General features: G+C 43.0%; 1 protein-coding gene across 3 annotated transcripts in view; it reads right to left on the bottom strand.

Annotated features, from left to right (window-relative positions):
• The window catches only part of LOC111838320 (uncharacterized), a 58,750-nt gene extending 33,389 nt beyond the window's left edge, over positions 1–25,361 (bottom strand). For 2 of the 3 annotated variants that reach the window (XM_072702644.1, XM_072702646.1), the window contains exons 1-6: positions 25,293–25,361; positions 24,572–24,698; positions 10,261–10,374; positions 6,986–7,099; positions 6,671–6,784; positions 6,360–6,467 (exon numbers count right to left, since the gene is read on the bottom strand). In XM_072702644.1, the coding sequence (XP_072558745.1) occupies positions 6,360–6,467; positions 6,671–6,784; positions 6,986–7,099; positions 10,261–10,374; positions 24,572–24,678 (557 nt within the window). In that variant the 5' untranslated portion in view covers positions 24,679–24,698; positions 25,293–25,361. The remainder of the gene's footprint in view (positions 1–6,359; positions 6,468–6,670; positions 6,785–6,985; positions 7,100–10,260; positions 10,375–24,571; positions 24,699–25,292) is intronic. The other variant, XM_072702645.1, reaches the window with a different exon arrangement.
• Positions 25,362–26,460: the final 1,099 nt, after the last annotated feature.

Below are 26,460 nucleotides of genomic sequence, written 5' to 3'. Positions count from 1 at the left end.
TGATAAAGCTGGAAAGTTATTGTCACACCAAGCGAGGGTTGAGGCATCCTCCAGACTTATTCCGGCAATAAAGTCCACCTCAGGGGAGATTTTGACTGACCCGACTGGGATTAACCAGACGTTTGCAACGTTCTATGCTGCCCTCTACACGTCCGAATGCCCTTCATCACCTAATGCCATATTAGATAATATTGATTTTCCTCAAATTGATGCTGACTCAGCAGAAATTCTAGGTGCGCCGATCAGCATGGCTGAAATTCAGGAGGCCATTGGGGGGCTCCAGACTGGCAAGTCCCCTGGACCTGACGGCTTTACCGCCGAATACTACAAAGCCTTTTCAACCTTGCTCAGCCCCTTTTTAAAAGACATGTATAACGAAGCTTTTGCCCAAGGTCATCTTCCGGCTACCCTGTCAGAGGCCACCATCTCTCTACTTCTAAAAAAGGATAAGGACCCATTACTTTGTAGCAGTTATAGGCCTATATCTCTTTTGAATGTCGACTTAAAAATTCTTTCAAAGGTTCTTGCTTCTCGTCTACAACGTCTTCTACCATCCATTATAGGACTGGATCAGACTGGCTTTATGCCTGGTCGGCAGTCTTCATCCAACACTAGGCGCCTTTTCAACATTATCGCTTCTGCCTGCAATGTGGTACCGGAGGTGGTGGTGTCACTTGACGCTGAGAAGGCCTTTGACAGGGTGGAATGGGGCTTCCTGCATAGCATATTAATCAGATTTGGGCTTGGCAACTCTTTTGTAAACTGGGTTAAGCTTCTTTACTCTTCTCCTCGGGCCTCGGTTCGCACCAATGATACCTTGTCACCCCCCTTTCCTTTATGGCGTGGTACTAGACAGGGCTGCCCCCTTTCCCCTTTATTATTTATTTTGGTAATAGAGCCTTTAGCCCTTTGGCTTCGTTCGGAAGTTAATTTTAAAGGCATAACGTGCCTTGATACTGCTCACAAGGTTTCCTTGTATGCAGATGATCTCCTCCTTTATGTTTCAGACCCCGTCAGGTCCTTCCCTGTAATTTTTGATATTTTAAACAAATATGGTGCCGTATCTGGCTACAAACTAAACTATCAAAAGAGTGAGTTATTACCTATCAATGACCTTGCTGGAGTACTCTCCACCTCTATAGTACCATTCAAATGGTCAAAGAGTGGCTTTCGTTATTTGGGTATCCAAATTTCTACAAACCTGTCTGATTTATTTCGCACTAACCTCACGCCGTTGATTGACAAAACTGAGGCCGACTTTGCCCGCTGGGCAGTTTTGCCCCTTTCGCTTGTAGGTCGGATAAGTTTGGTTAAGATGGTGATTCTCCCGAGGTTCCTTTATTTGTTTCAACACCTTCCCGTTTTTCTTAACAAATCATTTTTTACTACACTGGATAAACTTATCTTAAACTTTTTATGGGCCGGCAAACCAGCCAGAATCAGAAAATCTGTCCTACAATCGCCTAAGGATAAGGGGGGATTTGCTCTGCCAATATTTAGGTATTATTATTGGGCAGCCAATGTGCAGAAGCTTTTGTTTTGGATGTATGATAATGAATCATTGCCCGGGTGGGTTAATTTGGAAAAAAAAAATTCTCCTTTCGCGTTACGCTCTGCTCTGTGTTCACAACTTTCTTTTCCACTTTCACGTTTGACAGGTTGTCCTGTGGTCTTGACCTCCTTAAAAATTTGGAACAAGTTTAGGAAACAATTAGGGCTCTTAGGCCCTTCTGTTTTAACCTCTGTTTATCGAAATTGTGCTTTTGAACCATCTAGAAGTGATCCAGTGTTTCGGGTTTGGCATAACAATGGTATAAAATCGATTAGCGATTTGTATACAGACAATATATTTTCTTCGTTTGAACAGCTTTCCACTGCATATAACCTCCCCAATCATCATCTCTTCCGTTTTTTTCAAATTAGGGACTTTGTTAAGAAACAGTTTCCTCATTTTCCGAACCGTCCTCCAGAAACCTTGCTAGACGCTCTTCTCGCTGTGGACCCTGTTGTAAAGGGTTGCATTTCAGTTTTGTACAAACCCATTTGGTCAACGTCTTCAACGTCCCTTTCTGCCATTAAGAGTGTATGGGAGGAAAGCCTTAACGTTAAATTTTCAGAACAGCAATGGAACTCTGCTTTGTCTCTTGTTCACACATCATCCATTTGCGCTCGTCACCGTTTAATTCAATGCAAGGTTTTCTTTCGGGCCCATTACACTAATGCTAGACTGGCGAAAATTTATCCTTCAATAAATGACGCCTGCTGTAGATGCAATATATCTCCGGCGAACCATGTACATATGTTCTGGCTATGTCCCAGGTTGGGGCCTTACTGGACATACATTTTTGACACTTTGAGCAGGGCCTACAGCTGTAAGATAGTCCCAAATCCACTGTCTGCAATTTTTGGTATTCCCCCTTCCGTAGGTTTGCCAAAATCATTTACTCGAGCTCTAGCTTTTACTACATTATTAGCCCGCAGGCTGATTCTGCTCGATTGGAAACTTCCCCAGCCCCCTTCACCCTCTCGCTGGATTTGGGAGGTGCTGTATAACTTGAAGTTAGAGAAGCTGAGGTTTTCAATAAATGGATCAGTTAAGTCATTTCATGACACCTGGGATTCTTTTTTGCAATATGCTGACTCTGTTGATTTGGAGAATGATTGACAAGTGTTGCTGCCCTGTCTTATTTATTTTGTTATTATTGTTATTATTATTATTATTAGTATGTATTATTCTTCTTATTATTAATTTGTTTTTTAATTTCTTTCTTTATATTCTTAAGTTCTTTATCTCTGTTCGTGGCTAATGATACGTGTATGTGTGTGTCTATGTATCTATGTCTGGCCTCGTGTTCAGGGTGTTGGGTGGGTTTTTGTCATGCAACTTGACCTGTTACAATTACAACCTTTGTAATTATGCGTGCTGTTTTGTATGTCGGGATTTATTGGTTTGGAAAATGTTCAAAAAAAAAATAAAAAAAAATTGCCCGATCCCAACTATATACTGTCATTTATTCCTTTCTCCCTCCCCATTCCCTGTTGTTCTCCCTGCTTAAGAACATAAGAACATAAGAAATTTACAAACGAGAGGAGGCCATTCGGCCCATCAAGCTCGTTTGGGGAGAACTTAGCTAATATCTCAGAGTTGTTAAAATCTTATCTAGCTCTGATTTAAAGGAACCCATGGTTTTAGCTTCCACTACAATAGCAGGAAGACTATTCCATACTCTGACTACACGCTGTGTAAAGAAGTGCTTCCTCAAATTTGTTTTAAAATGTTCTCCCGCTAATTTCCACTTATGGCCACGAGTTCTAGTATTTAGACTAATATTGAAATAGTCATTTGGCTGAACAGCATCCAGACCCGTTAGAATCTTATAGACCTGAATCATATCCCCCCTTAGTCTCCTTTGCTCAAGGCTGAACAGATTCAGTTCCGCTAACCTCTCCTCGTAAGACATTCCTCTAAGACCAGGAATCATTCTCGTAGCTCTTCGTTGCACCTTTTCTAAGGCAGCAATGTCCTTCTTGAGGTATGGTGACCAAACCTGCACACAGTATTCTAGGTGGGGTCTTACCAAGGAATTATATAAGTGTAACATCACCTCCCTTGACTTAAACTCCACACATCTAGAGATATAACCCAACATTCTGTTCGCCTTTTTTATTGCTTCCCCACATTGGCGAGAGTGGGACATGGAAGCATCAACATACATACCGAGATCTTTTTCGTAATCAGCTACCTTTATTTCAGTGGAACCCATAAAATATCTGTACTGTATATTTCTGCTCCCTGCATGGATTACCTTACATTTATCTGTGTTAAATTTCATCTGCCAAGTATCAGCCCATTCGCTAATTAAATCCAGATCCCGTTGAAGCCTCTCTGCTGCTTGATTAGTATCTGCTACCCCGCCCACCTTAGTGTCGTCTGCAAATTTAACCAGTTTACTGTATGTATTCGTGTCAATATCATTAATGTAAATTAGGAACAATAGTGGTCCTAAAATTGAACCCTGCGGTACCCCACTATAAACGGAGGCCCACTGTGACATAGTGCCTCTAATAACTACTCGCTGCTTCCTATCAGTTAGCCAGTTTTTGATCCAAGCTGCCACAGTTCCTAAAATTCCTGCAGCTTTAAGCTTTAACAAGAGCCGTTTGTGGGGGACAACATCAAAGGCTTTCTGGAAATCTAAGTAAATCACATCATAGGCCTTTTTGTGATCAATTTCACTTGTAGCTTCCTCAAAGAACTCAAGCAGATTCGTTAAGCAGGATCTACCTCTCCTAAATCCATGTTGGCTATCCTTTATAATGTTATTTGCATCTAGGTAATCTACCATTTTCACTTGAATTATAGCTTCCATTATTTTTCCAGTAATGCTAGTTAAACTGATTGGCCTATAGTTTGCTGGATTACTTCTATCCCCTTTTTTGAATATGGGTGTTATATTAGCATGCTTCCAATCTGATGGTACCACACCCGCAGATAACGATTTCTGGAATATTAAAGTCAAAGGTTGGCTAATAATATCCCTCATCTCTTTCAAGACTAAAGGTAAGATGCCATCAGGCCCCTGCGATTTATTTATTTTGAGTTTAGCTAGGCTTAGTATCACATCAACCTCAGTTATACATATATTGGTCATAGACGATGCTGTATTCATATTAATTGGTGGTAAATTACTTGTGTTCTCTATTGTGAACACCCTTGAAAAATAATCACGTCTTGACCATAGACCAGGATGTATCTAATCATTGCACTAAAACTACTTTAATTCTGGTCTGAATCATCAGTATTCTACAAAAAAATACAGACATCCCAAGTCTCCCGCATATTGATAGCGGCTCCCTGATGCCCGCAAATTGAATAAAATGTCTCGGAAACTAGAGCAAACACACAAGAACATGCGTGCGAGACAGTAACGTGTCCATCGCGCGCTTGAGAAAATCGCGCGCACGACGGAATGAGAGAGAGAGAGAGAGAGCGTGCGTATGTATGGATCCCTGCGTGTGTGCCTGTTCATGTAGCCCATGCTAGACAGACAGTATCCTGATTGGTCTACTTAGCAAAATAAGCCAATCAGATTTCAGTGCGGACGGGCTTTTATTTAACTTCTCGAGGACCGAAGTTATCGGTTCAGTGTAGCCTTCGAAATTTAGTGTGCTGACCGGAAAAAATTAATTAATAAAAAATTGTACATATGGCCAATGTAGAAATTCTCTTGTGTGAAATAAAGTCATTTCCCTTCTTGGCGGGGGGGGGGGGGGACCTCCCTGAAATGAGTTTTTGCAGGTTGGGAAGTCTGAAAATACAAACACTGTGTTGCTTACATGGTTGTATGTCACTTCAACAGCTGCCAAAGTGGGATACAAATTTAAAAGACAGGGTACATTAAACACAAAATGTAACCTTGTTGCAGTAATGGTTAGCTAGCCAAAGGCACACAGTAATCTTGCTAACTAACATTAGCACTAGCTACAGGGCATGAAATTCATGTTCCACAATGTGGGAGAATTTCCCTCTTATGTGTCCCACATGGGGAGGAACTTTAGATTTTCATGTGTGGGGCAGGGGGTCCAGTAAAAAAAACTGCGTGGATTCAATAGCAATTTTTAGTGGAATAGCATTTTACGCTTCTGACACCAGGTGCATATGGGATCTGCCTAATTTAAATTGTTAAACAAAATAAGTAATGGTTTGTTAAATCACAGAAAAAGGAATGTACTTCATTATTAAGAGACACCGTTTTCAATAAACAATTAAACAGAAGCTTTCATCATTGTCTGCATTGTAATTATTAGTATAAATCAATATTTAATGAGTCAGTGGGTGTATTTGTTATTTGTCTAAAGAGCAAGATCCGTTCTTGAAAAGGGTTGAATAACCTATTGACCAATTGCTCTTATTGGATGTAAAACACCCTAAGGTGAACCTGCTTTTTTGATTTTTATATAACCTCCAAATCACCCCGTAATTAACAGTGACAGGCCTTCCAGTAATCCTCACCATAGTACTGTACATGTTATTGATAAAAAACCTCTATTTTAAATTCCCAAAGAAAAACAGTACATTAAGTCTGAAGAATGTCTCTATGGACCCATAGTTTGTATGCACCTGCATGCCTTTAGACTGGCAGTCTAGATAGTGTTTTTAATAGTATTGGTCTGAATGTCCATTTAATAATAAATAATTGATACTTTATTGCCCCTGTGGGGAAAATATTTTTACAGGTTGCTGGGGGTTAAGGGTCTTGCTCAATGACCCACAGACATGCTAAGGCTGGGTTTGAACTGGCGACCTTCTGATTACAGGTACACAGGCTTAGCCCACTGAGCCACACACTGCCCCTTACCTTTGATCTGCAGGACAATGTCCCCCGCTAAAGTGAGCTGAGACGTCCATTGACCTCCTCATGGAAATACAGCTATTTTCAGGTGTGTCTACTCTCTCCTTCAGGATACTGTGGACAATAAAAGGAAGTAAACTTTTCAGATAATCTCATCTTCTTGTTGTTGATGTACCTGACATAATATGCAGTCTGTCCCATTAAACTATCTGATATCTGGATTTCAGGGCCTTTGTTTGCGTGTGTGTGCTTGTATTGCCTTTAGATTGGCAGTCTTGATAATTTTTTTAATAGTATTGGTCTGAATGTCCATTTACCTTTGATCTGTAGGAAAATGTCCCCCGCTAAAATGAGCTGGGATGTCCATTGACTGGTCACTCTTCATGGAAACACAGCTATTTTCTGGTGAGTCTACTCTCTCCATCAGGACACTGTGGACAATAAAAGGAAGTAAACCTTTCAGGGACCCTCATCTTCTTATTGTTGATATACCTGCCATAATATGCAGTCTGTCCCATTAAACTATCTGATATCTGGATTTCAGGGCCTTTGTTTGTGTGTGTGCTTGTATTGCCTTTAGATTGGCAGTCTTGATAATTTTTTTAATAGTATTGGTCTGAATGTGCATTTACCTTTGATCTGTAGGAAAATGTCCCTTGCTAAAATGAGCTGGGATGTCCATTGACTGGTCACTCTTCATGGAAACACAGCTATTTTCTGGTGAGTCTACTCTCTCCATCAGGACACTGTGGACAACAAAAGGAAGTAAACCTTTCAGGGACCCTCATCTTCTTATTGTTGATATACCTGACATAATATGCAGTCTGTCCCATTAAACTAGCTGATATTTGGATTCCAGGGTCTTTGTTTGTGTGTGTGCTTGTACTGTATGCCTTTAGACTGGCAATCTAGATGGTGTTTTTAATAGTATTGGTCTGAATGTCCATTTAATAATAAATCACTGATTCTTGAGGTAAGGGACAAAACATGTCTCACATAAAAAAGTCTTCTTTATGTTAAAATTGAAAAAAATATTAATAATAAAAATACTACAAAAGTAAAATCTGTCATACTTGTGCATACTTATGAAATTGATATAATATATTAGAAAAGGAATTTATCACAATTTGTTAAAATATAGGCTCTGTACTAAGAAAGTACATGCAATTTGACCTGTCCTCAGCAGGACATTACAATGTTTAACTTCCCCAAAAAATGTTAAAAAGTGCTACAAATGAGTAAATATTAATGTAAAATGAACTGAAGTATTAAATAGAATATGAAATGTCATATCTGAAAACTTTAAATTACATTATCCATTTTAAAAATGTTTATAATAGTGTGTCCTCATATTCAGTCAGCTCCGTCTGATTTTTTGCTGACCATGACTTTGCCTAATTTGTTCAGGAAAAGTCATGGTCAGCTATAACATCTAGGACCCCATTAGCTTTTCCTGCTATTGGTGGGTTCAATAGTAGGACAGATAGTCTGGTAAGTTTTACAATTTTTGATATTTTAATAAAACAATGTTGATATCACTGTAGTCACAGCTTTGATATGTCAACTCCATCTTCCCACCACAATACTCTTATTAAAGGATTTTGAAATAAATGTTGTCTTTTTAGTTCAGGTTAGCAGGCTAACTAACATCTTGGGAAAAAACAAAATGGCCTCAGTGTATGAGACACTGATAAAATGGGAAAACATGTCCTGTTGTCAACTACGTAAGATGTCAACTCCGTAGGTTTTCTGTCTGACGGAGGTGACACTTAAACTGACAGAGTTGACAACTGCTTATAGAAAGTATTATTAGGATAACAGAGACATATGCTAATTAGCTAACACATAGTTCATCTCCCAATTAAGGTCCAGCTTGTATTTATTGCTTTAATCTGCACTGTAGGCAGGCATGGCTAGAAAGAAGCAGTCACTGTCAGTGGAGGAGCAAAGAAATAGGAACAGGGAATATCAAAGAAAGAGAAGAGAGAAATTAAACAGTGATCCAGAAAGCAGAAGGGAAACCCTTGAGAAGGAAAGACAGAGATGGAAGAAGAGGGTTCAAGAGAAGAAAGTGAGGCAAATGGGAGACCTGGGAGAGAGGGAGCAGAGGCGTCAGAGAAGGTATTGGAAGGATGCTCAGAGAAAGTCTAGAAAACGCAGGGCTATGCAGAATGCAGTGCAGCAAAAAGACACACCCCCAGATAGTCCAATAGACGAGAGTATTGAGGAGCCAAACAAGAGCAGACGAACTCTTGCAAGTGAGAGGGAGAGAAGAAAAACTAGAAAGAGGCATTCAAGGGAAATAAGGGCTTTAAAAGAAAAAATTAAGACGCTAACAAAACAGAGAAACAGGTTGAGAAAGCAAAAATGGCGTAAAAAAAGGGCTAAAACAACTGATAAATCGTTGTTGATGGAAGAGATGGAAAAGGATACGGGGGAAGAAGAAAACTTGATGGAGTGGGAAATAGCGGAGCAGCCAGTGAAAGATCCTGAAGGCACCATAGTTGAAATATCTATTGACAGCATTGAGGAGGGAGACTGGCTAGCTGTAGTATATGATGGCCGCTGGTGGCTAGCGAAAGCCATGCATGTTGACAGTGAGCACCAAGATGTGAGAGTAGAGTTCATGCATCCTTGTGGCCCAACAGCTAATGTTCACCCCAATTGTGGGAAGAGGGATGTGTGTTTCTGTCCAGTCACTGACATTCTTCTGAAACTAACAGGGAAGGCATCTCCACTGCAGATAAGCCGTACAAGAGAGATCTACAGTGTAGCCCCTGATGTAATGGACTTTATAGAGCATGAGCATGTCCAACGCATGCTGCTGAAATCTTAATGCAGGTCACATGAAAATGAAAAATGTTAACTGACATAAAGATCTTTAGTGTATTTTGAAACACGCTACAGTGATGAGTAGAGATCCGTTGTGATTTCAGTTCCTTCTGTTATACGTGACCCTCTAGGACAGGGTCATTAGTTGTTTTTTATACGAGGTAAATCCTAATTTTCTCATTTAAGCCTTGAGTTCCTGTTTCCAGATGTTCTTTGACTATCCACTCTTTTCCATTACTTGATGGTTCCATGTCAAATCAGCACTTCATGAACTTCATACTCTGTCATCAGCTGTTTGTCAACACCGTCAGATGAAGGTTTTTGTGCTTTTATGACAAAATGTATTACCCCTTGTTCAATTTACTGTGTTTGGATATTAAAACATCACATTAACTACACACAATGAGCTCTTCTTTATTTAATAACATTGATTATATATGCTTATTACAAAAAATGAACATACAAATTTAAGGAACTTTGACATTTACATTTTTACAGATAGTGTGATATCAGAACAAATTTCAAAATAATTAATTTTATAACTTAACTCTGTTACAAAACATCAGAAATATATACTTAAGGACCCTAATCAATGTTTTAATTGATAAAGTCAGAATAGAATGATTTTTTGTGTGTCTGACGGAGCTGACATAAATCATGTTATTGAGTAATTAAAGGTCAGTTTTCATAAAAAGTGTTTTTATAAAAAACCTGTTCCCTTACATGGTTTGGTGGCTGAGACCTTTGCCTATAAATATATCTAGTTGAGATTAGTGTGGTATGTGGTAAAAAAAAGTGTAGGTCTAAAACAGGTTTTGTCCCTTACCTCAAGAATCAGTGAAATAATTGATACTTTATTTCCCCTATGGGGAAATTGTTTTGAACACCTCCCACAGCTTGCTCTTTGTAGAGTAAGTTGTCCACGAAAAGTAGCCACTTGTAGTAAGCACCCAGGTTGCTGGGGTTCAGGGCCTCACTCAAGGACCCACAGACATGCTAAGGCTGGGTTCGAACTGGCGACCTTCTGATTACAGGTACACAGGCTTAGCCCACTGAGCCACACACTGCCCCTTACCTTTGATCTGTAGGAAAATGTCCCCGGCTAAAGTGAGCTGGGACGTCCATTGACTCGTCACTCTTCATGGAAACACAGCTATTTTCAGGTGAGTCTACGCTCTCCATCAGTACACTGTGGACAACAAAAGGAAGTAAACCTTTCAGGTAACCTCATCTTCTTATTGTTGATATACCTGCCATAATATGCAGTCTGTCACATTAAACTAGCTGATATTTGCATTTCAGGGCTTTTGTGCTTCTGCCTTACATTCATGTACTTTGACAATAAATATAACTCTTGATATAAACAAGCTGAGTTACATTTCGTTTTACCCCCTCTCAAAATTATGTTCATTTACTTACAGCCCAAAAACAGAAAACAAATACAATTTTTGTCACAGTGAGTGCTCTTCCAATGAAGAAAATGAAATATGGTTCTTCACATCACCTCAAATTTCCACAGGAGTGCGATCGAGAGCTTGCTGACAGGCTGTATTACAGTTTGGTACGGGAGTTGCTCTGCCAATCACTACAGAGAGTGGTTAAGGCAGCAAAGTACATCACAGGCATGAGTCTCCCTGCTATTCAGGACATTTATCCGCAGCGGTGCCTCCGTAAAGCACACAGCATCATTAAGGACCACAGCCATCCAGCACGACAGCTGTTCTCCTTGTTACCATCCAGCAGACGATACAGGAGTCTGTCTGCTCGGACTACAAGACTAAAAAATAGTTTTTACCATCAAGCCATTCGACACCTGAACTTCAACACTTGCACACACACACACCACACTTCACTGGATGCACACAGGAACTGTCCTATACAATACAGACTCAGGTAGACTTTGCACTTCATTTTTATTTTTATTACTATAAAAAATAAAAGTAAAAAACTCTTACTATGTGCAATATTGTTACTTGACTGCCACCTTAAATCATTGACAATTGCACTGCTGCCCACTCTTGTCACTTTACTTCTCTGTAATATATTGCTGAGAGACTTGTTTATTCTCGTCAATCACATTTCATTGCAATGTTGACCCTGTGCTAACTTGCATATGACAAATAAACTAAACTGAACTGAACTATGAGTAAACCTTTCAGGTAACATCATCCTATTATTGTTGATAAAAATGACATTATATGGGCACCATCTCATGAAATACATTGAAATTTGCAGTACTTCTGTCCTGAATTCACACACTTTGATAATAAATGTCACTCATCATATAAATAGTGTGATGTGACAGCTTTCTGCAAAACTGTCAAGCACCACCAGGAGGTGAGCAGTATCACACAGTCCAAACATATTTTCCTCAGTGTCACCTTAAGGTGTGATAAATGGACATGGCTGGCAACCCAGTATTTTCCCCAATCAGGGGGCACGCGGGTCCTCCTCTGTGAGGTTTAAAGCTCACAGAGGAGAAGGAGGAGGAGGAGAAGGCTAATAACACCGAGCAGTTCAAGACAATCTCTCTCCTTAGTGTTGAGTGCAAGACCTTCTTCAAGATCGTTGCCAATTGCCTCATGGGATTTCTCCTGAAGAACACCCAGGCATCCCAGGGTGTATTGAGCACACAGGGGTGGTGACTCAACTGATCCGAGGCACACGGGAGAGCAAGGGGAACCTGGCAATGCTGTGGCTTGACCTTGCCAATGCTTATGGATCAATACCACACAAGCTGGTGGAGTTGGCCCTGACCAGATACCACGTCCCAGAGAAGATACGGAATCTCATCCTTGATTATTATAACAACTCTAGTCTGAGGGTGTCCTCCTGGACCTCAACATCGGAGTGGCATCATCTAGAGAAGGGCATCATCACCGGCTGCACAATCTCCATGTCCCTGTTTGCATTTGTCATGAATATGCTCGTGAAGTCAGCAGAAGTTGAGTGCAGAGGTCCATTGTCCAGATCTAACACCTGACAACTGCCAATTAGAGCAAATATGGATGATCTCACTGTAACTACAACATCAGCACCCAGATGCAGGTGGCTTCTCCAAGGTCTTGAACGGCTCATTACATGGGCAAGAATGAGCTTCAAGTTCAAGAAGTCTAGGTCCTTAGTCTTGAGGAAAGGAAAAATGATTGTCCGGTTCTGCTTCACCCTGGGAGACACTCAGATTCCATCAGTGTCAGAAAAACCAGTGAAGAGCCTGGAGAAGCTCTTCACTAGCAATCCGAGGGACACCGCTGCACGCCAAGGTACCAGCGATGACCTTGACACGTGGCTCTCGGCTGTGGACAAGTCTGGGCTTCCTGGAAAGCTTAAGGCCTGCTTCTACCAACATGACATCCTGCCTCGTCTCCTCTGGCTACTGCTAGTCTATGAAGTCCCGATCACCACCGTGAAGCTTTGAGAGGAAGATTAGTCAGTTCCTATGCAGGTAGCTGGGCCTGCCACGGACATAAGCAGCATTACACTCTTCGGGCATAACACCAAGCTGCAGCTTCCTTTGAGCAGTCTAGCAGAGTAATTCAAGGTCACCTGAGCCAGAGAAGTCCTGCTCTACAGAGATTCCACCGACACCAAGGTCTCCTCAGCAGGTGCAGAGGTCAGAACAGGACAGAAGTGGCACGCCCAGGATGCAGTGGATCATGCGGTGGCAAGGTTGCGACACAGCATCTTGGTGGTCACAATGGCTACTGGGCGGGCCGGGCTGGGTAGCAATCCAAAACCTAGCTACAGTAAAGAAAGCAGAAAGTAGAAGCAGAAACTGATCCAGGAGAAGGTACGTGCCGAGGTGTAGGAAGCTCGCTCCAGCAGAATGGTGGGCATGTCCAAACAGGGGGCCTGGACCAAGTGGGAGCATACAGCTGGCCGTAAGATCACCTGGGCAGAACTCTGGAAGGTGGAGCCACACCACTTCAAGTTCTTAGTCCAGTCAGTGTATGACATCCTCCCGAGCCCTGCCAACCTGTTCACCTGGGGCCTGGAGGACTCACCTGCTTGTCAACTCAGCCAGAAAAGGGGATCTTTAGAACACATCCTCAGCTGCTGCTCAAAGGCCTTGGGAGATGGTCGGTATTATTGGCACCACAACCAGGTTCTGCGGATAGTAGCAGACACCATGTGCACTGGCATCAACAACAGCAAGCGGCAACACCCCTCTAAGTGTACCATCACCTTCGTTCAAGCAGGCGAGAAGCCCCAGCCTCCAAAGATGACCCAGGGGGGCCTGCTTGCCACTGCAAGGGACTGGCAACTACTGGTTGACCTGGGGAGACAGTTGAGATTCCCGAACACAGGGTTCCCCCTGGAGTTTGATTTCAATTCTTCACTTTTCTTTGTATTTTTGCTTCTACTAATCAAATTCTTCACTTTTTTTCAGCATCCGTTTTTTTTTTGTCACTGTCTCGCCGCTTCTTAATAAATTAATCAAATGTACATCCGGGTACAAAGCATGGGGAATCCCATCTTCCATATTTGGAACAAGCCACACTGTGATTGTTCAACTAACGGCATGGGCGAGTCACGAGTCTACTTGATAAGGTTGGGAGAATCGTGAATACTGTGTAAAAATTTGCGTGCAGAAAACATGATGTATAGTACGCATTTCGGAAATAATGTTCTAATTACTATATATATAAGGTAAGCTAATACTTTCCCGGTGTTTCATAGTACCTTTGAGAGGGACATTCTAAAACGCTTAATGTGAAAACGCTTAATGTGGTTTAATGTACATTAAGCGTTTTAGAATGTCCCCACACCGATCGATAACATTTGCTACTTTTAGAACGGCCCATGCTCATTTGACATGGATGATCGACAATCGTGTGTCCGGGGCGCTGGGCCAGTTTTGATTAGGCCCTACGGGTGCTACGGTTGAAAATTGGGAAAAAATGAAATTCGACTTTTCAAAAATTCAAAATTCGTCATTTGAAAATTGAATTCGCCAGAGTGACGATTTGATGCCGTTTTTCTTCGTCACCATGAGTTCCGTTTTCGTCAATGACGAGAGTGACGAGCGGCAGCGGGAACCCTGCGAACATCATTGCAGTAACAACACTCTGGACAGACATGGTCTTGATGTCCGGGGCAAGCATGCAGGTGGTGCTACTGGAGCTAACTGTCCCCTGGGAAGAGCAGATGGAGGAAGCTCAAGAACGGAAGAAGGCCAAGTACGTTGACCTGGTGGCAGAGTGTCGGAGGAATGGGTGGAAGGCCATTGAAGTGGGTTGCATGGGCTTCGCAGGCCAGTCTCTACATTGGGTCCTAGGACTACTAGGGAACTGTGGACTGCACAGGCAAACAGCCATGAAGAACATCATGGAAGCTGTTGAAAAGGTTTCACATTGGCCCTTGGGGGGGACGTGTGGTGTAGTGCGTTACCTGGACACAAGTCGGGGCCTGATCACCCCTGGCTGGGTCACCCGGGTGAGGTTGTCTGATGTAAGACCCAAAACACCCCGTGACCTCAGTTACATCACTGAAGATGTGTCCAGGTTGCAACGCAAGGTGTATATCAGTACATGATAATAATATATTTAACCCCAAAGATTGCACATGTTGCCTCAGAAAATTGCACTCCCTATATTGCACGTAAGAAACTACCATGGTGTGTTGGATGTGTGTGTTTGTTAGTCTGTGTGTGTGTGTGGTCAGCTGCAAGGACTTTGTTGTAGAGTCTGACAGCAGCTGGAAGGAAAGACCTCCTGAATCTCTCCTTCCCACATCGTGGATGCAGGAGCCTGCCACTGAAGGAGCTGCTCAGTGCCGTCAGTCTCCTGCATGGGGTGAGAGACGTTATCTGATGCCACTACAGAGTCATAAAAGGTCTTCAGGAGTGGCCCCTGCACTCCAAAAGACCTAAGCCTCCGCAGCAGGTACAGCCTGCTCTGCCCTTTTTTGTAGAATGCATGTGTTATGAGTCCAGTCCAGTTTATTGTTCAGATGGACACCAAGATACCTGTAGCTCTACACAGCCTCAATTTCCATACCCTGGATGTTCAGTGGTTGCAGTGGAGGATGTTTGTGCCTGTGGAAGTCTGCCACCAGCTCCTTGGTTTTTCCAGTGTTGATCTGGAGGTAGTTCTCCTGGCACCAGTCCACAAAGTCCCAGGTCAGTTCTCTATACTCCTTGTCGTCCCCTTCAGTGGTAAGGCAGACTATTGCAGAGTCATCAGAGGACTTTTGCAAGAAGCAGTTGGTGGAGTTGTAGGAGAAGTCTGCAGTGTAGACGGTGAAGGGGAACGGTGCCAGAACTGTTCCCTGCGGGCCCCCAGTGCTGCAGACTACCCTGTCTGACACACAGTCCTGAGTTCTCACATATTGTGGTTGGTTAGTGAAGTAGTTCAGGATCCATGTAGCGAGGTGATGGTCCACATCACCTTGCTGTGATGTGTACTCCAGCTTGTCCCTCAGGATTGTGAGTAGGATGGTGTTGAAGGCACTGGAGAAATCAAAGAACATAATTCTCACAGTGCTCCCAGCGGTCAGGTGAGAGAGGGAACGATGTAGGAGGTGGATGACAGCATCATCTACCCCAATGCCAGGCTGGTAGGCAAACTGAATTGGGTTCAATGATGAGCTCACCAGGGGCCGAAGCTGCGCAAGGACCTGCCGCTCCAAGGTCTTCATCAGGTGGGACGTCAGCTTCAGGCTCAGGTTAAAGATATGCACCATTGCCACACGCAGTTGATCCGTGCAGAACTTGACAACCCTTGAGCTGATGCCATCTGGACCTGCTGCCTTCCTGGCTTCCATCCTCCTCAGTTCCCTCCTAACCTGGATGGCTGAAATAGACAAGCTGGAGCCATGTGCTAGATGCCGTGGTTGGGTGGGAGGAGCAGTGAGCAGAGAGTGAGGAAGCGGTGTGAAGTCTAGAGGAGGTGTGAAGTGTCTGAGGTGGAGCAGAGGTGGGGGTGGGGTATCTGTAGTAGATGGGGACTGCATCAGGGAGGGCAGTATGGGTGAAAAGGCAGGGGCAGATGAATCAAACATGTTGAAGAAGTGATTTAGTTCATTTATCCGCCTCATGGCGCAATCTCCATGTTTCACGGAGGAAGACTGCATGCTAATTATGCAGGGTTATGAGGAGTTTAAATCAACACTGCAAAGAAAGTCCAATACCACTGCAGCCAACAAAAGTAGACAGGCTTGTTGGCAAGATACTGCCGACCGAGTAAATGCACAAGTACATTTTCATGGTCATAAAACATCGTCTAAAATATCTCACAACCTAGTATTAGACTATGAAGTGTTGTCTGAAAAGAATTGAAATATTGTTAATAAATACAGAGGCTCACAGATGCGACACAAGTCTTATTTGCTGTAATGTAATGTAATGTTCCCTAAAGCTCCATTACTGTGATGTATCCTAATGTTAATAACTTAACTGATCTGATTTCAAATGCAATTGTAGTGGAAAGCGTACGTGACAGCAAGTCAAGATGAAATATAAAAACATCATGTCAAGTGGTAGGCCTATGTATTTATATTTCTACTCATTATGAAAGATTTGTTGTGTCTAGCCTCCACTTAATAGCGTGTTTCTATGTTTTACAGCTAATAAGAAAAAGGTGTCTGCAATTCAACAAAGGTGTCTGTTCATAGGAGACTTAATAGAAGGTGAGCCATTCTTTAACAAATGATTTACAACAGGACAAAACAGAAGCATATGTGTAGTGAGAAAACGACTAGGAACCTGTCACCACGGTTAAGTTAACTGAATATGAGGCTTTCTGGTATTGACCCTCTGGAGTCGACGGCATCCTCTGCGATACAGAGTATCTCTTGTGTATTTTAGTTCATAACTCGCTGAAATCTTATTATAGAAACACGAAAAAATGCTTACTAAATCTGTAATCTGTCTTCTTTTCAAAACATCTGCATGTCACATACTGGGTGAAGGTACTGTATGCAGTGTGGAGTCCAAGGATGCATGATTAAAGTCACCCGTTATTAAAAACAGGGCTTGTGAAAATTGTGTCTGCAGTCTGCTGACTACAGAGTGAAGAGTGTCACAGGCTGCCTCCACATTGGCCGAGCTGGGGGACATACAGGTACGCCATTATCGTGATAATCGCGAGAATTCCCTGGGGAAGTAGTATGGTTGCACAGTAACGGCTAACAGCTCAATGTCTGTACTGCATAGTTGTTCTTTCACAGTGATGTGAAATTTCAATCCTCGGGGCCATGGTGCAACATTGAATAAGGGCTATATATATAAATATATATATGGTATACATATACAGGACACTTAAAATATTATGCAATGCACAGTGCAGGCAATACAAACACTGCAAATACACACTGTATGGTACTATTAGACAGGGCTCTTTTTTTTTAAAAAAATCAGCGTGGGAGATGAGGTAGGACAGAATTTAAAGTTCAATGAAAGTGTCTGGTGCTAAGAGTAGTGTGAAGTAGTGTAGTTAGGTCCTGAGAAGTGGAGGGAACTTAGGGTCGTTCAGCAGTCAAACAGGCTGGAGAAAGAAACTTGCATTGTCTGGCTAAGTTGGTCTGGATGTTCTGGTACCTTCTGCCAGTTAGTTGGAGGGTAAACAGGACTTTGTATGGTGGCCTTGTAGAAGGTGATGAGGGTGGAGGGAGATAATCTGGCTCTCTTCTGCCTCCGTTGCCATGGAGGTGTTGAGAGTCCAGATGAGATCATCAGCCAGGTGCACACCAAGGAATTTGGTGCTCTTGACTGTCACCACCATGGAGCCCTCAATGTAGAGGAGGTTTGGGGGCAGTGAAGTTACTGACTTTGCACAAGCCAGACAGCTGTTTCACTGTTCCTGATGAGGCTGACCCCTGTGGTGTCATCAGCAAACTTCATGATGCAGTTGGGGCTGTACTTTGTAGAGCAATCGTGAGTCAGAAACATGAACAGGAGGAGGCTGAGCATTCATGAATATTAACAATCGTAAAAAATTCAGTGTGTGAGCATACCCTAAATGCAATCCAAATGATGTGATATTTTGCACAAATTACTATTATACCACAAACACTTGAATTTAGGGATGAGAGCTGAAATTTTCAAAAGTCGAAAAAAAGGGACACCCTACTGAACATATAAAGATGTATCCAAACCAGAAACAGTAGGTAAATAAGAGGTACAGAATCTCTTAAAAGCATGCAATAATGCTTATAAATCTGGTGACACCGTAGCTAACACAGTGTCACTAGGTCAAACTTGAAAATGGGCATAAAAAAGTACAAAGACATCCATAGAGAGCTTCAACAGCACTGACAGCATCAAGGCTATCACTGACCACAAGAATGACTCTGCCTGTCCTCAGAATGTCAGACTGTCCAACGAGTGCAACACCTTCTGTGTTTGCTTTGAAACTGGCAGCAAGGTAATGAGCACAAGAATCCCACCCACAGGGGATGATTAGGATCTCACCCTGACCACACATGGCTTCCTTTAAATCAGAGCTAGATAAGATAACAACTCTGAGCTATTAGTTGAGTTCTCCCCAAACAAGCCTGATGGGCCGAATGGCCTCCTCTCGTTTGCAAATTTCTTGTGTTGTACAGTGCATGCTGAGGAGGATTAATCCACGATAAGCTGCAGGACCAGACAAATCATTCCAAGAATGACTACTGTTTGGTTGCCCTCACATCTACAATAATAAAATGCTTTGAAATGTTGGTCCTCTCTCACATCAAAGTCATCCCTGCCTCACTGGATTAGTATCAGTTTGCATACAGTGTTAATAGATCCACAGAGGACACCACCTCTCTACTGTAGGTCTTCACACTGTCCTGACTCACTTGGAGTGACAGGAGACATAGGTAAGGATGCTAATTGTGGACTACAGCTCTGCTTTCAACACTGTCATCCTCAGCAAGCACACTTCCAAACACCACCAGCTAGGCCTCAGCTTACCACTGTGTGAATGGATCCAAAGCTTCCTGTCACAGAGTAGAGTACTTAGGTGGTAAGACTGGGCTCCCACCTGTCCTCCACTATAACTCTGAGCACTAGCACACCACAAGGATATGTAATGAGCCCTATCCTCTACTCCCTCTTTACCCACGATTGTGTCCCTACATTCTACTGCACCATAGAGAGCATCCTGACATACTGCATTTGTGTGTGGTATCTCAGCTGCACAGCAACTAACATGAAAGCTCTTTAGCAGGTCATCTCCAGCTCACAGAAGATCATTGAGACACAGCTCCCAGCCCTGGCGGACATCAAGTCATGCCGCTTCAAGAAAGCTTCCAGCATCTGCAAAGACTCTACATACCCTTGTCATCATCTGTTTGAACTGCTTCCATCTGGCAGATGTTATAAGGCCTTCTATGCCCACACCTCCAGACTGAGGAATAGCTTTTTTCCCCCGGGCTATAACTGCTCTGAATCACCTGACAAGCTCCCCCCATAATCTGCCTGATTGCCAACTGTGCTGCCATCAACCCCAAGTACATTAGGACTAATACATTGATTCACACACTAATTTTATTGATGGGCACTTTATATTGTCCTCTCCTTGGATTGCCACCTTATTGTGGTGGAGGGGTTTGAGTGCCTCAGTGACCCTGGGGGCTATGTTGTTGGGGGCAATAGCACCTGGTAGGGTCTCCCAAGGCAAAAGGTCCCAGGGGAGGGGCCAGACAAAGAGCAATCCAAAAGAACCCTATGATAAAGTATTCTAGCAAAGTATTGTTTCCCTCGCCCGGTCTAGAGTCACCGGGGCCCCACCCTGGAGCCAGGACTGGGGGAGGGGCCAGTTGGGGAGCGCCTGGTGGCCGGGCCTTAGCGGGTGGGGCCCGGCCGGGCATAGCCCGAAAGAGGTACAGTACACAGGACTGTCCCCAGGTGGGCCCACCACCCGCAAGGGGAATGTCAGGGGTTCGGTGCATTTTGGATCGGGTGGCAGCCAAGGGAGGCCCTGGCGGTCAATCCCCGGCTGACAAAACTGGCTTTCGGGACATGGAATGTCACCTCTCTGGTGGGGAAGGAGCCTGAGCTTGTGCATGAGGTTGAGAGATATTGACTAGATATAGTCGGGCTCACCTCAACGCATAGCATGGGTTCTGGAACCAATCTCCTAGAGAGGGGCTGGATGCTCTTTTCTTCTGGAGTTGTGGCAGATGAGCGACGCCGGGCTGGGGTGGGGCTACTGGTGGCCTCACAGCTCGGTGCATTAACAACGGTTTACCCCGGTGAACGAGAGGGTTTTAGAAAACATACAAAAAGCGACGCATATAATGTTTAATCATTTGTTTTGTATTTGTCCGAGTAACAATGCAAAGGAATGATAAGCTGCTTCAGTCGAAAACTGCATTTTACTTCTCATTTAAAATAAAATGCAGGGTTGGCAACTTCGGTCAGCTGCATGGAGTTACATTTTATGTTCTCTGTTCTGCACACACATTTACATGTATGTAAGTTTTATTACTGTACCTTGTAAATAGTCTGTAGGGTTTGCAAACTGCCGTAATGTTTTTGATGCAGCTAGTTTTAAGTTCAGAATGGAATATAGATTTGCCGTCTGAAAGAGTTTGCAACCATGAACATGAATTGTTTGTTTCACCTGAATTGATTTGTATAGAAATCGTATACAGTTCTTAAAAAGTGGAAACTTCGACCAACATGAAATCACCAATAAACAACTTCTATTTATTCAACATTTTATAAAATGCATACTACGATTAAAAATTTCTAGCTTTACGGTTTCAGGACAGAACAGCCACTCTGTTATGAACATTACGTTTTTTTGAGTGTTATTAGTGTTAATAACAGCAGCTAACAACACAATAATGCAAACAAAAGGGCTGCATACACTGAAGTAGTTCTTGCTTGTTCACTGGCGTGGGAAAAGGCGGTTCTAGTGTTATTAGGAGGGTAATAAGCGTTACCTGCAAGATCGGTATTTTTCTTTTTGCTGCAATTGTTTTCATTATTACTTTATTTAACTTGACACATCACATCTTTAAATTCTCATCCTTGCATTAGAATATAGACCAGTTAATACTGATGGTATCTCATGCTGCGTCATATGTTTTAAAATTACTACACACTGAATACTGAACTGAAGCTTGACATTAAAAAAATTTAATCGCAAATCAAATCGCAATCGCAATTTCTGTCAGAAAAATCACGATTCAATATTTTCCCCAAACCGTGCAGCCCCAGTGCAATGCATGGTTTGTCCATAACGAAGGGTGTAAGGGTGTCCTTAAGTGGACATGGTACGAACATGCCCGGGGCTATAGGTCGATGATCAATTTCATAATCATATCATCTGATCTGCGGCTTTCTGTCTTGGACACTCGGGTAAAGAGAGGGGCAGAGCTGTCAACTGATCACCACCTGGTGGTGAGTTGGCTCAGGTGGCGGAGGAGGAAGCCAGTCAGACCTGGTAGGCCCAAGCGCATAGTGAGGGTCTGCTGGGAACGTCTGGCAGAGGCTCCTGTTTACCGGAGCTTTAACTCGCACCTCCGGAAGAATTCCAACTGCATACCGGGGGAAGTTGGGGACATTGAGTCTGAATGGACACTGTTCCGGACCTCCATTGTGGAAGCGGCCGTACGGAGCTGTGGCTGCAGGGTGATGCCAGTCGTGGCGGTAACCCCTGTACCCGATGGTGGACACCAGAGGTGAGGGGGGCTTTCAAGCTGAAGAAGGAGGCTTACTGGAAATTATTAGCCCGGGGGTCTCCGGAGGCAACTGACGGGTACCGGCAGGCCAGGCGGAATGTGGCTCAGGCAGTCGCAGAAGCAAAAACTCGGGCATGGGAGGACTTCGGTGAGGCCATGGAAAGTAACTTTTGGTCGGCCTCAAAAAGGTTCTGGCAAACCATCCGGAATATCAGGAGGGGGAAACAGCTCCTGGTTCCTACTATTTATAGTGGGGACATCACCCGGAGGTGGAAGGAATACTTTGAGGACCTCCTCAACCCTGTCTCAGATACTTCTATGCACACTGCCTTTGAGACATCTGAGGGCACAGAGCCTGAGGGTGCTGGAGGGGGGGCTTGCCCATCACTGGGGCTGAGGTGGTCAGGGTAGTTAAAGTGCTACATGGTGGCCGGGCCCCGGGGGTGGACGAGATCCATCCGGAGTACCTAAAGGCTCTGGATGCTGTGGGGCTGTCGTGGCTGACACGCTTTCTCAACAGTGCATGGAGGTCAGGGACAGTGCCGCTGGATTGGCAGACCGGGGTGGTGGTCCCCTTATTTAAGAAAGGGGACCGGAGGGTGTGTTCCAACTACAGGGGGATCACACTTCTCAGCCTTCCTGGGAAAGTCTATTCTGGGGTACGGGAGAGGAAGGCGAGATCGATAGTCGAATCTCGGATTCAGGAGGAATAATGCAGTTTTTGTCCTGCCCATGGAACACTGGACCAGCCTTATACCCTTGCAAGGGTACTGGAGGGGGCCTGGGAGTTTGCCTATCCAGTCTACATGTGTTTTGTGGATTTGGAAAAGGCTTACGACCAGGTTCCCCGAGGTGCTCTGTGGGGGATGCTTCGGGAGTATGGGGTCCGGGGTCCACTGTTGTGAGCGATTCGGTCCCTGTATGAATGGAGCAGAAGCTTGGTCCGCATTGCCGGTAATAAGTCGGACGTGTTCCCAGTGCGGGTTGGGCTCCGCCAGGGCTGCCCTTTGTCATCGGTCCTATTTATAATATTTATGGACAGGATTTCTAGGCGTAGCCAGGGTGTTGAGGGTGTCCAGTTTGGTGGCCTCAGGATTGCCTCGCTGCTTTTTGTGAACGATGTCGTCCTGTTGGCTTCATCTGCTGGGGATCTCCAGTGTGTTCTGGGGCAGTTCGCAGCCGAGTGCGAAGCGGCGGGGATGAAGGTTAGCACCTCCAAGTCCGAGACTATGGTTCTCAGCTGGAAACGGGTCGATTGCCCTCTTCAGGTCAGGGAAGAGGTACTGCCTCAAGTGGAGGAGTTCAAGTATCTCGGGGTCTTGTTCACGAGTGAGGGTAGGCAAGATCAGGAGCTGGACAGACAAATCAGAGTGTCGTCTACAGTTTTGCAGGTGCTTTGCAGGTTCATTGTGGCTAAGAAAGAACTGAGCTGGAAAGCAATGATCTCGATCTATTGGTCCATCTTCCTCCCTACCCTCACCTATGGTCATGAGCTATGGGTAATGACCGAAAGAATGAGATCGTGAATACAGGCGGCCAAAATGAGGTTTCTCCGCAGGGTGTCTGGGTTCTCCCTTAGGGATAGGGTGAGAAGTTTGGATATCCGGGAGAGTCTTAGAGTAGAACCGCTGCTTCTCCATGTCGAAAGGATCCAGTTGAGGTTTTCCGTGCATGTCCTACTGGGAGGAGGCCCCGGGGCAGACCCAGGACATGCTGGAGGGCTCTACCAGGACACGCTGGAGGGCTCTACCTGCAGTACGATTAATCACCTTACATATTTTTTTGTAATGTTGTTCCTGTATTGCCATTTTATTGTTTTTAACTATGTGACGTTTTAGTTTACTATTGTACTATGTTTTGAGATCTACAGAAGTTGCTTGTGCATGTGAGTGCTTTCTCTTGCCAGTGAACTTTACATACTGGAATGCACCTTGAAGGGTTGAAACTGGTGTGTTTGACATGAATGTTTTGGCATTCATCGTTGTTGTGTTTGTGCACTTTCACAACATGATAATCTAAGGTGATACAGTATGTAAGGTGATTAATCGTATAATGCAAGTAGAGCCACAGAGCGATGTAATGTATGTGTATGGCTGATACCCAGTAAAAAATCTGCGTTACCTGAACGTTGGTATTTTGTAATGATTACCATGTTGTGAAAGTGCACAAACACAACACCGATGAGTATAGATAATGGATAGTGTATATTGCCCATTGATGTGACAGGTGAAAACTTTGATCGCGTTGCGGAACCTGAAAATATTCACCTATTTCAAAGATATTTTTCACGTTTAATAACAAGGCCCAGTGACAACTTTTCCACACTATTGGAAATTGCTATTGCTATTTTTTTCACCCCACCCTAATGCACACCTATGGGCAGTTTGGTAACTCCAATTAACCTCAGCATGTTTTTGGACTGTGAAGCAGTATTAGGATCCATCACTGTTTTCACAATGTCAAATGTCGCTTGCTTTCAAAATCCCTTCCCTTTGGTCTTTGCAGGTTAAAGTGTCAAAAACTGCCCAGTTCCAGTCTCTCACCCATACTGTACAACGACTGTGCAAAGTAAAAAAGATAAAACAGTTATTTTATTATTATTATTATTATTATTTTAATTTATAGTCTTAACAAGCAATGCATCTGTTGCGACAGATCGGTGCTAAAATCACCAGAAATCAACTCTGTAAACACTACCTCTCTGCACTGTGAAAATTTTAACGAGGGCTTTTTCCAACAGCTGCCTTGTGAAAATATTAACAGCTTACCTTTCAGTAGTCTCTGGCTTTTGTCCCAAAGAGCAAATCATTTCAGAAACAGCCTCACTCTTTGTAAGCTCTGTAAAGGAACTTGTTTCTGATTCAGCATCGTCCATTACTGATGTACAGGTGGACCCTATATGAACAGGAAGGTAAATATAAAATATATGCTTGCAGTGAGGTGCAAGCTACAAGATCTAGCCCTCAAAACATGTATACATGAAATGAAGAAAGAGTGGTCTGTCTCTCTGAAATGTTTCAGGTGTTGTTTTCTGTCTGATAATCCTGCGCTGAAAGTCAATATGATCACGCACAGATAATTTGTAACAAGTTACAATAGTATATAATCCTCACATTTCATTGTAAATGGTAATTTATGCAACCAACAACACATCTTACCAAACTCAGGAAATTAAACTTGCTTGATACACATAAAATTTCAACAATGAAATGTGTTATGTTCTCAAAATATTGCAATGAAATTATTTGACATGGTTTCCAAAGCTTTAGGCTTTTAAATGACATTTAAAATTTTAAAGACCTTGTTTAAACTAATAATTTCATTATCTTTCATCTCCCCGCTAGCAAAGTCAAAAGAGAGTAGGAAACAAAATAATTAACTGGTTATCACGAGATTTGTTAAATCCAATAAAAGTATTTAAAAGTAATTGCAAGCACTACAGTTTTCGACTCCCGTAAGTATTCATTTTATTTTTGACTATTTTCTTACCTTTTAATATGAAATATCTTTATTTGATTCCCAAGCTGTGTGTACGTCCTTAACAGAACTGCGCTCCTGGGTGGAAATATTTTCACTTTTATTCACAGGTATAGGAATGTGGACAAACTCGAAGGCATGACATGTGGTTTATGTAACATGAAACGTAGTAAGAGAAGCATAATAAGTTCTTGCGCACCCGCCAAACCCCCCCCAATCTTTCATAAAAAACACAGATACACATTGACTGGACTATATTTATACATGTAGATTATCCAACTTATATCTTGATTTGTGATTGTTAATATATTAATTAAAAAAGATATATATATTACAAGATGTATTTATTGTATATATACACGAGGCATACATGTAAAAAAGGTTGCACAATGCTGATTCACAGACCTGAAATGCCTACTGATCAAGCACAGCCTGTTCAGGAAGTCTTTATTTGCTGCCTGTACTCTCCACCAGGAAACACCTACATTATTATCAGTCTGTTACAGAAACTCTCCTCCTCATTCTCATGCCGAGAAATCCAGCCAAGGAAACATCAGGAAGTTACCCTCAAGTACCAAGAAGTCATCTCACCTGCATGGGCGTAAATTTCATTTAACAGTAGGGGGGGACAATAAATATAAAATTTCTCATGAGCAAGGGGACACAAATAATAGTCAAATTGTACTTATAAAGATATATCCCCACTGTGAAAAACTTTGCTTCTATCATTATTATTGTAGCATGGAGACTGCGTCATTATGGTTATGGTTATTTTCAAAGTTTTTCTCAGGTTCAATGACAAAGCAGATTTTTCTTCAAAACTATTTATTGCATTGTTTGTTATGTTGTTTACAGTCAAGCCATCAACATACAATAAAATTTAAACATGACTGTTTAAATGCATAATAGAAATTGATTATACAAAAAAATACAGTGGGGTCAGTTCGGACGTAGCACATGGCTCATTTAGTAAATGCACAGCTAAACAATATGCTAATTGTGGCCGTTAATGTTAAGTTAACATTATGCCAAGTCGTCACAAATAAAACAATGCATGGGAAACGTGTTAGTTGCAGTGCACTGTGCAACAAGCTATTGTAAGCAAGCTAACGTTAACTAGATAAGTAATATTTTAATCACTAATATATCAGATTCATGGAAAATTACATCGGTAATCAGC

Source organism: Paramormyrops kingsleyae, chromosome 19 (genome assembly GCF_048594095.1).
Source record: "Paramormyrops kingsleyae isolate MSU_618 chromosome 19, PKINGS_0.4, whole genome shotgun sequence".
NCBI classification, from domain to species: Eukaryota; Metazoa; Chordata; class Actinopteri; order Osteoglossiformes; family Mormyridae; genus Paramormyrops; species Paramormyrops kingsleyae.
This window is presented reverse-complemented; position numbering and strand designations above follow the sequence as displayed.